At 38.6% G+C, this 9,983-nt stretch overlaps 1 protein-coding gene across 3 annotated transcripts in view; it reads left to right on the top strand.

Moving 5' to 3' along the window:
* The window catches only part of HACD1 (3-hydroxyacyl-CoA dehydratase 1), a 23,867-nt gene extending 17,064 nt beyond the window's left edge, over positions 1-6,803 (top strand). For all 3 annotated transcript variants that reach the window (XM_034760343.1, XM_034760344.1, XM_034760345.1), the window contains exon 7: positions 4,036-6,803. In XM_034760343.1, the coding sequence (XP_034616234.1) occupies positions 4,036-4,118 (83 nt within the window). In that variant the 3' untranslated portion in view covers positions 4,119-6,803. The remainder of the gene's footprint in view (positions 1-4,035) is intronic.
* Positions 6,804-9,983: the final 3,180 nt, after the last annotated feature.

The following is a 9,983-nucleotide window of genomic DNA, read 5'->3' on the forward strand; positions in this document are numbered from 1 at the left end:
GTTAAAGGGTATGACAGCCCTTAGTAACCACTGACTTTTATTGCTGTGATCCCTGTCTCTCCTTCCTATCCACAACTCACAGTTTTGTTGTCTCTTTGTGTGAAGTTAGATGGTAAGGTCTTTATCTCAAGGACCATGTGCAATTTATCTAGCACATTTTTGGTGGCTGTAAAAATAATAATAATTTGGGGCTAGATTGACATTTCCCACCCATGGCAAAACTTTCAGAAGGGGGCTGGGGTGGGTGGGAAATGTCTGTGAGATCTGTATTGCACTGGGAAGGATGGAGTTTGTGCCGCCACAGAATAGGCCATGGGCCTGCTCCCAAACCAGGAGCCTCTCCAAAGCTCCATAGGAAATGAGGGCCATCCCTCAGAGGCCTGATGGCCTCACACCAAACATACTGAGGAAACTAGGAAATTGTTGGCATTGCGTTCTGATTTAAATTAAAGCTATGTCAGTACAGTTTGAATCTATAGGCAATGCCAGTGCTGCTTCCTCTGGATATTAAACTTTTCACTAACAAGGAAGAAGGGATGCAGAGATCTATCCCAAATAACCAAATTATTCAAATATTACTCTTATTTATACAATTTTCCAATAAATATTATCCCATCATTTTTTTCTTCTCTTTATGTAGAACGTTTTATAAAGGAAGCTTTTAGGAAAATAGAATGTAGATGGCACACACACGTTTTTCTTGCATACTCAGCTTAATTGTTTGAAATAAAGGAAACACCTTATTTAAAATGGACTATCAAAACCTTATAAAACCTTTCTTCTTATCTGAATTTAACATCTAGTCTGCATTTTGATATTGCTGTACCACTTCTAATTTTATAATTTATCTGATGCTATTCCAAGCTATGAAGATGATTTCCTGGTAATGAAGACCACAGAAATATGGATGCAGTCAGCATCAATAATATAGTCCTCATATAATTTTGTATTAATTTTGAAGTTACCAGGCCAAATTCTCCTTTCAGTTACATGTGTGCATGTTCCATTGAATTTTCCCCTTGATATATAATTCCCTTTCATTACAGAGACACTTTTAGAGAACAGTAAGATTAAGATATACTGTATTTTCTGGCGTATAAGACTACTTTTTAACCCAGGAAAATCTTCTCAAAAGTCGGGGGTCGTCTTATATGCCGGGTGTCGTCTTATAGGGCGGGTGCTGAAACTTCCGAGCCGGACTGGAGAATCTGCGGTCGCCGCATATGGTGGGGGGAGCTCAAAAATGGCCGCGGCCACATCCCCGCCCGATGACGAGGTGAGGGGGCGCCTCACCGGGAAGGTGTAAGTGAAGGGCAGAGCAAGCTGCAGGCGTCCGGGACGCCCGGGGTATGGAAAAAAGAGAGAGAGCGGCGCTGTGCCCAGAAAAACACGCCTCTTTCACCCGTCTGGCCCGCCCTTGTATCCTATTACCGTACCTCCTTCTCTGCCTCTCAGATCTCGCTCCTGAGGACTGCAGTGAAGCGGCGCAGGCGCGCATGTGCGAGATCTGAGAGGCAGAGAAGGAGGTAATAGGATACAAGGGCGGGCCAGATGGGTGAAAGAGGCGTGTTTGCGCTACCGCTCTGATAGTCTTGGAGACAGGGAGGGCTGGGCAGGCAGGGAGAGCTGACCAATCCAAGCAGGCTTTGTATACAACAACCAGCCAATCGCCGGTAAGGTACATCGCTTGCCGTGATTGGCTGGTTGTTGTATACTGGGTACCACATACAGTACAGCACCAGTATCTGTACCTGTTCATACAGTATAGCACCAGTACATACAGTACAGTATACAAATGTCCAACAGTCAAAACCCCATCATGGCTCCACCAGCAAGAAGAAAGAAATATGAAGCCAGTTTCAAACTTAAAGTTGTAAACTTTGCCATGGAACATAATAACTGCGCTGCTGCAAGACAATATGGAGTAACAGAAAAGATGGTTCGGGACTGGAAAGCAAATGAAAAAGCATTAAAGAGTATGCCAAGGGGTAAGTGTGCATTAAGAAGAGGCACTCCACATTGGCCAGAACTCGAAAAACATGTAGCAGACATGGTGAATGAGCATCGCCAAAACGGTTATGTAGTGACACGAAATAAAATACATTTGTTTGCACTTCAGTGGGCCAAATCTAACCCAGATCACAGCAACAGATTTAAGACCACTGTATCCTGGTGTACTAGATTCATGGGAAGGCATAATATGGTAGTGAGGCAAAAGATGAAAATTGCCCCAAAATTACCTGCAGATCTTGATAGCAAAGTAAATAGTTTCCATCGATACGTAATACAACAGCGCACTAAACATGGCTATGCGTTAAGTAGTATTGGAAATATGGATGAAACTCCAATGAATTTTGATATGGTTGGAAATAAAACTGTCCATCAAAAAGGTGAAAAAACAATTTTAATTAAAACAACAGGACATGAGAAGTCCAGTTTTACAGTGGTACTAGGATGCACAGCTGATGGCGCCAAACTGAGACCAATGATTATTTTTAAAAGAAAAACAATGCCGAAACTCAAGTTCCCTGTTGGTTGTTTTGTACATGTGAATGAAAAAGGCTGGCTGGATGAAGAAGGGGTAAAGCTATGGCTTGATAATGTATGGAGCAGGCGACCAGGTGGACTTATTCAAAAACGTAGTCTACTGGTGTGGGATATGTTCAGGGCTCATTTAACTCCCAGCACCAAGCAAATGCTTGCAAGACTAAACACAGATGCGGCAGTTATTCCTGCAGGATTGACATCGTTGGTACAGCCACTGGATGTGTGCCTAAACAAGCCATTTAAAGATCGCATTCAAGAACAGTGGAATGAATGGATGGTTAGCGGCGAAAAGTCATTCACAAAAGGAGGAAACATGCGTGCTCCACAGTTGGATGTTTTGTGCAAGTTTGTCATAAAAGCCTGGAATGATATTGATGCAGAAACAGTAATCAAGTCTTTCAAGAAGTGTGGCATATCAAATTCATTAGATGGTATGGAGGACGACTACTTGTGGCAAGATGAAGAGGAAGCCGAAGCTGAGACCACACCATCTGATACGGAATTCGATCCATACGATGACTGCCTTACAAATGTATCACAAGATGTCATTGATGTACTTATGATATCAGATGACGAACAGGAGGATTTTGAAGGCTTTTAAAGGGAAACTGTCACGCCAGCAAAACCTGTAAAAATACCGTAGCTTGCAGTTATGATGGGCGTTGCTAACTCGCCAGGGACTTGCCCAGCACTTGCTCTCTCTCTCTTGTTTGTTATCTTCCTCCTATCATCATCAGTTCCAGTTTGGTTGACAGCTTAGAAAACAAACAGCATGGCAGCTCCCATGGGTTTATTGTCTTATCCTTCCTTTCAGCTTTAGAGTGAATTAGGAAAAGTTTAATCCACTTGCACTGTTTTATGTTTACATGTTTGATGACAAACAGCCTTATGTTTATAAGTGACAGTTTTCCTGCTAAGTACCTGCATGTCATAAGCATTTGAATTAAAATTACCATATTGAAATCAAATCTGATGTTTTTTTAATTTTTTTTTGGTGTGCGTTGGAAGAGGGGTAGTCTTATACGGCGAGTATATCCCAAACTCTATATTTTAACTGGAAAAGTTGGGGGTCGTCTTATACGCCCAGTCGTCTTATACGCCGGAAAATACGGTAGGTAGAATATTACAACAATTTCTGTAGGACAAGAGAGAGATAAGTTTGCATCCTCTTCCCAGTCCTGACCCATTCAAGCCTCCCTCAGCACAGATTCTAGACCACATAGAAGAGTCCACAGGGCCATGGAGGTTGCTGAGAAATCATTGACCCTACTTCCACAGACAAAGGGTTGGAGGGAGATCCATGCACAGTTCCCTACATGGATTTTGGTGGCGTGAACTGGCCCATCAGTGTTTAAGTCATAGTTTACCATAATAAGCAATCCAGTGTTACTTGCTCCATTGCTGTAATTTTTCCGCCGCTGAATAGGCTACAGTTAGAAATTATTTTCCCTTTTTTCCTCTAATTTGTTTGTTTTTTCTTTAATCAAGTGTTTCCACAACTCTACTTTCATATGCTGTGGCAGAGAAGAAAGGTGCTTCATGGAGAAGTGATTGTAGAAAAGGACGATTAACCCAGCTCTTGTAACCATGGTGCTGTTTACAGAATAATAAGAAATGGAAACAAAACATTTCATGTGATCCTTATGAGTCCAAGTTTTAAATCATGGAACAAGAATAAATGGCTGTGCATGAAATACCATGGATTGTATTGTTTTGTAAATTCAGTACGTCTTCAGACTTTGCTTTTCATCCTTGGCTTCACTTTTGATTCTTTTATTTCATTGGTTGGTTGTTTCCTCAGACAAACTATTTTCTTCCCTTTTTTTTTTTTATTATATAAGTTGACAAATAGAGGCAGGAGATTGAATAGCTTGCCAAATTGCTTTCTATTACAGAACTTCTAGTGGTCATTATGGGGAAAAAAAACACAGTTGATGAGCAATATTGGAAGTATTCTGAAAAATAGATAATTCAAAATTAGGTAATTTTTTTTCCCTAGGACAGGTGGCTTAAATTGTGTCCTTTCTTATTATTTTGAAAACACTAATCTTTGTCAATATTCAGAACTGAGATTTGAGTGTCTCTTGAACCTTATGAGAACATGCCATTAGAAGTAGTTAGCCCAAACTAAAGCTAGGGTTATAATTACTTAGGGTCTGACTCTGCCGCCCTTACTCACATTAAGTAGTATCTTCCTTTTGAAACATCTGGAATCGAGTTCAGCATCAGTAAGCGTAGTAGAATTGGACCCTTCATTAGGCCTGAGACTTGGCATGGGAGAAGTGGTCCATGCTAGCAGATTCAGGTGCAGGATCAAAGTCTGGGAGAGCTGCAACCTTTTATTTGCAGGATCATATCTTAGCATCATAGAATAAGTTTTTAAAAGAGCTGAACTCTAGATTCTCTATGCAGATTTAGAGTAGTGTACTTCAGTTTGCTACTACTTGATGCCCAGCTATAGCTGATGATGTGGCCCGGGTTTATTTTGTCCTGGTGAAATGATTACCAGTTTATTCTGTATTCTAGAGTTAGGGAACATGAGGGGTGGCGGTGAGGAGTAAGTATGGAAGTACATGTGGAAACTGCAGCTATGGCAAAGTATTTTATTTCTTACAGTTAATCAAATGGGATAAAAATGGAAGATTTAAAAATACTTTAAAATACTGTCTTGACATGTAAATTGTATTTTGAATCAGCCCATTATGCACTTCTAATTGCTCCTTCAGTTAATTGTTTCATCCTCTTTATAATGTAATCAAGGAACAGTTTTGGATCTGGTCCTATTTAACATCTTTAATAATCTAGAAAAGGAACATGTTAATGAAAATCACAGATAATGCTAAACTGAATGTTATAAATACCAGCATGGAGAGATGAGTTATATAATGGGTCTTGCAGAGGTTAGAAATACGGGCAGGAATTTAAAGCCATAAAGTTGGAAGAGACCTGACGTGAGAGTGGACCACAGATTAAATGTTCATTTGCAATATGATGTGGCAGTGAAAAAAATCAGTGCAATTTTGGGTTGCATATGCTGAAGTGTCATGTCGTGGAGCAGAAGATGTGATTGTCCCTCTTCAGGGACTTTGCTGAGTCCACCTCTGGAATACCATGTTAAGTTCTGGGTACTCAAAAGCAGAAAGCTTTAGACAAACTGTAGAAAGTTCAGAAAACGGCAACAAAAACAATGAATGGACATGAGTAAGAGGTAGGAAAGATTGACTTCAAAGCATTAAATATGTATAGCTTGGTTCCGGGGAAAATATTTGAGAAGGAAAAGGAATTATTAACATGGTACTAGGAGTTGTAACTAGGAGTCAGGGGAAATTAAGAAATGGAAAATATAAAATGAATACTAGGGAAAAGATCCTGACCAGGAGCTCTATTAAGTTATTGAATAATATTCCAAGGCCCGTGCTGGCAGCTCCTTTTCTTGGGAAATGTAAAGCCCAATTTGTTGGAATACTAGAAAACATATTGTAGGAAACAATCTTGCTTTGACGGTGGATGGGGCTAGATAACCTAAAAGGTGGTTTCCATTTCTAACTTCTATGATTATATACTGTAACTATTAAAAGGAGTTGGAAATGTTTCCTGATGTGACTAACAAGTCTTTGTTATATCCTTAAGTTGCAATTTTATGTCTTAGCCTTCCCATATTTACACATCAACATTACATATAAACTAACTTCCTTTTCAGTTATTGGTGTATACAGGGCTTGAGATGGAATAATGATTTTTCTGACAATTTGAAAATGGAATATTCTTGATTTGTTTTAAAACAGTGTATTGATCCAAGGTGCTATGTTAACTTATTAAAAATACATTTTTATGCAGCTGAAATGATTTAATGTATTAAATATATACCACATTTACAGTCTTGAGTCACAAAATGCTTATATATGCTACATGTTTAGACAAAGTTCTATTTGTTAAATGTGTTTTGCATAAAAAGTGCTTCAAATACTAATTGTTCTGATAAATTTAACTCAACTTGCACTCTGTTCCATATAAAACACCCAGGCAGCTTCTGAGCAGATATTTCTCAATAAGCAGGCAGAAGGATCTCATGGAATTTGAATTAATTAATAAGATCAGGTTGTGTTCAGTGGTAAAATTTAGTATCCTTTTACTGGGGTTTGAGTTTACTTAAGACTATGACTATTGATCTATTTGAAATTAATTGAATATTCCAAGGGCCTGATCCTGCAACTCTTACTCAAATGAAACAGGAGTACTTGTTGCACCTTAGAGACTAACAAATTTATTAGAGCATAAGCTTTTGTGGACTACAGCCCACTTCTTCGGATGCATATAGAATGGAACATATATATGCATCCGAAGAAGTGGGCTGTAGTCCACGAAAGCTTATGCTCTAATAAATTTGTTAGTCTCTAAGGTGCCACAAGTACTCCTGTTCTTTTTGCGGATACAGACTAACACGGCTGCTACTCTGAAACCTTACTCAAATGAGTTTGTCCTTTGATTACAAGTTGAAGGGCTGACCTCCAGTACAGTATTATTCATCCGGGGGAGGAGTGGGGTTGTATGTGTGTGGGTTGAACATATTGTCATACAAGATGACAATTAATATCCTTTTATAAATGGAAAATGACTTAATACAACACCATTCAGATTTTTGTCTTGCACAAAGCAGCAATGTACTAGTCCTGAATAGTAATACATGAACAAGAAAAAACATAAAGGTGGTTTACAATTGCAGTTGAATCTTGTTAAACTGCACATCAATAAACTGCAACCTCATGCTGAAAATAACTCTTCGGGTCTGTGTTACTGAAGGTCAGACCAGTGAGATTTTGGTGTGGACTAATGCAGGCGAGGACAAGCTCCCTGTGAAAATTACATTGAATTTTTTTTCTCTCTTTTTTTAAGTCTTTCACTGAATTTTTGACTCAGCTCTAATTAATATATTAGAAATTCTGTTAGCAAGTAAGAACTGAGAGTGAAATCCTGGCCCCACTGAAGTCAAAGATTGAAAGCCCCATTGACTTCAGTCAGGCCAGTATCTCAGTCTTTGTGTTTTACTTAAATATTAGCATAGCATCATATTTATAACATAATGAAATAGTGAACTAACTTACTCCATGCTATATACAATTGGCATTAAAAACAAGTGTGAATTTCTTAGGGTGCATTCTGTTTCCAACCTGAATTTGGCACATTTGTCCATCTTTGTAATCTTTACTGCAGTATTCACAAATGTTTTAACTTACTGAGAACCTCTTTATTATGATAGTTTAGGAATATATCCCAGCATTAAAGTCTTTGACATTTTCATATTGTATCTAATAAACTGTTCATGTGAATGTCAGATCTTGCATCATGCTATTTTGGTGTCTTATTGAAGGTGCTACTATCCGGTGTAATCCTGTATTGTTTATTTGTGAGAAGGCCTTTATTCACATGAGTAATCCCATTGATTTCAGGACTTGGCCCTTAATGCCTAAAGGCCTCATCCTGAGATCAGAGCAAAACCCACAGAAAAGGGCATGGGACTGAGAGATGGCATCAGCCCTAACTGCCCAAGATGGTGAATGTTGGCCACTGTGAAGAACAGTTGACAGTTCATTTCTTCATCTCTTGCTCTATACAGCGTCTTAGAACATGGCTGTGTTGGCTACACTGAGTCTAAAACACAATCCCTATCCTCTCCATGGAGAGCTATGGAGACCAGTTTGGGAGATCTCCATGCACAAAGGGGAAGCAGAATCGCCTTGCATGGCTTCTGTGTTCCACTGTACCCTGCCTAAGGTTTCATGAACACGAATTTCTCTCAGGAGCCAGCTCTATAAGAGCAATAATGTGCCAACACTTCTGTATCATGCTACTGTGCATAGTACAGTTCAATATTAATAGCCTTAGAGAACTTGTGCAACATGCATCTGCTAATTCCCATTAAATAACATTAATCACACATGACCAGTTACCCAGTTCTCTGTGTGTTAATTAATAAGCTGCAATGCTCATTTCACAGGAGAACATGTGGAAGGCTTTTCTGTGACCAAAGGGAACACACTGATAAATGGGGATTTTTAACTAGGAATACTTGGACTAAGTGTGCTGGACTGAACAAGAGGGTTTTGTAAAAGTGAGAATTTCAGATTGACTGCAGTTAATCCTAGAGAATTAGTAAAGGTATGTTTCTGAAAGACAATGCTGCAAGCCTTTTATAGATTCAAATTTGTTTTATAATTTATATCTTAAAATGTGCTTACAGATATATTATTTATTATGAAACAGTTTACAGGTCAAGTCCACACTACATATCCACTTTTTTGTATGAATACAATACTGTGACCTCTTAAAATGTGTTCAACTATTTTTATTATAATTAAAATTAAATTTAAGGAAGTAAATAATTGACATTTCTGCAAAGTGGTTGTTAGTGTGGTTTCTTTCATAACTTTATTGGGGTATTGTTAGTGTGTGCTAAGCCACAATGCCCTGAAAGCAGCAAGTTAAAATTTTGCAAGGAGATCTCTCTCAAAACGTACTTGCAAAATCAGGGGAGCCTTAGTAGTGAACTGCATGCAGATGCTGGGGTATTAGGGCCTGACATTGCAAGGTGCTGATACCTCCTGAGAGATCTTGAGACCCTTAAGCTCCAATTGATTTCAAAGGGAGTGGAAGATGTTTAGCACCTCTGAGGGTGATCAGCACTTTGTATTATCAGATTCCAAAAGCCTGATCCTGTGAACTCTGGTACTATACGGATAGTACCACCCAGGATCAAGCTTTTAAGGAGCCAGTGGGACTAATTACCTCTTACAAGGTGCTGAGAGCCCTCAATTACAGATGGCATGGGGTATAATCCTAAAAGGTGCTTAGCACATGTAACTCCAAATGACATCCACAAAGGCAGTGGTAATTTTGGATGCTTAGCACCTGTCAGGATTAGACCCCAGACTGGTAGCTTTTGGGAAACACTCAAAATGTACCATAGTCCATTTTTCATGTTATGTCAACCAAAATATTATGTGGTCTGGCTTATACACAGTCATCTTGCTTCTTAATTCATTCTTGTTCATATTTTCTTTCCAGTTGCTTGCTTTGTACAAATGTAAGTACAGTCCAACTTGTCAAAGCATTTCATGTAGAAAATGTATTTAAAGATCCATCAAAATGTAAGTGTAATGCAGTTGCTCATTTATTAAAATTTACCTACACATTCTCAAATGGTGTATCATATTAATGTATACAGATGGACTTGTGAAATGAACCATATAAAAAATATTGACCTTTTAGTAAAATAATTCATAGTGTTTATATGCAAGGATTTGTGGAGATAAAGCTGCAAGTGTTTCTTTTAGATTTTAGCTAAAGTGCTAATATTGTAGCTATTAAGCAATTAAAAGCCCTGTATTATAAAGTGTTGCCTATAGTAATTTGGATGTCTATTTCTGATTTTGCAGCAT

Source organism: Trachemys scripta, chromosome 2 (assembly GCF_013100865.1).
Source record: "Trachemys scripta elegans isolate TJP31775 chromosome 2, CAS_Tse_1.0, whole genome shotgun sequence".
Lineage (NCBI taxonomy): Eukaryota > Metazoa > Chordata > Testudines > Emydidae > Trachemys > Trachemys scripta.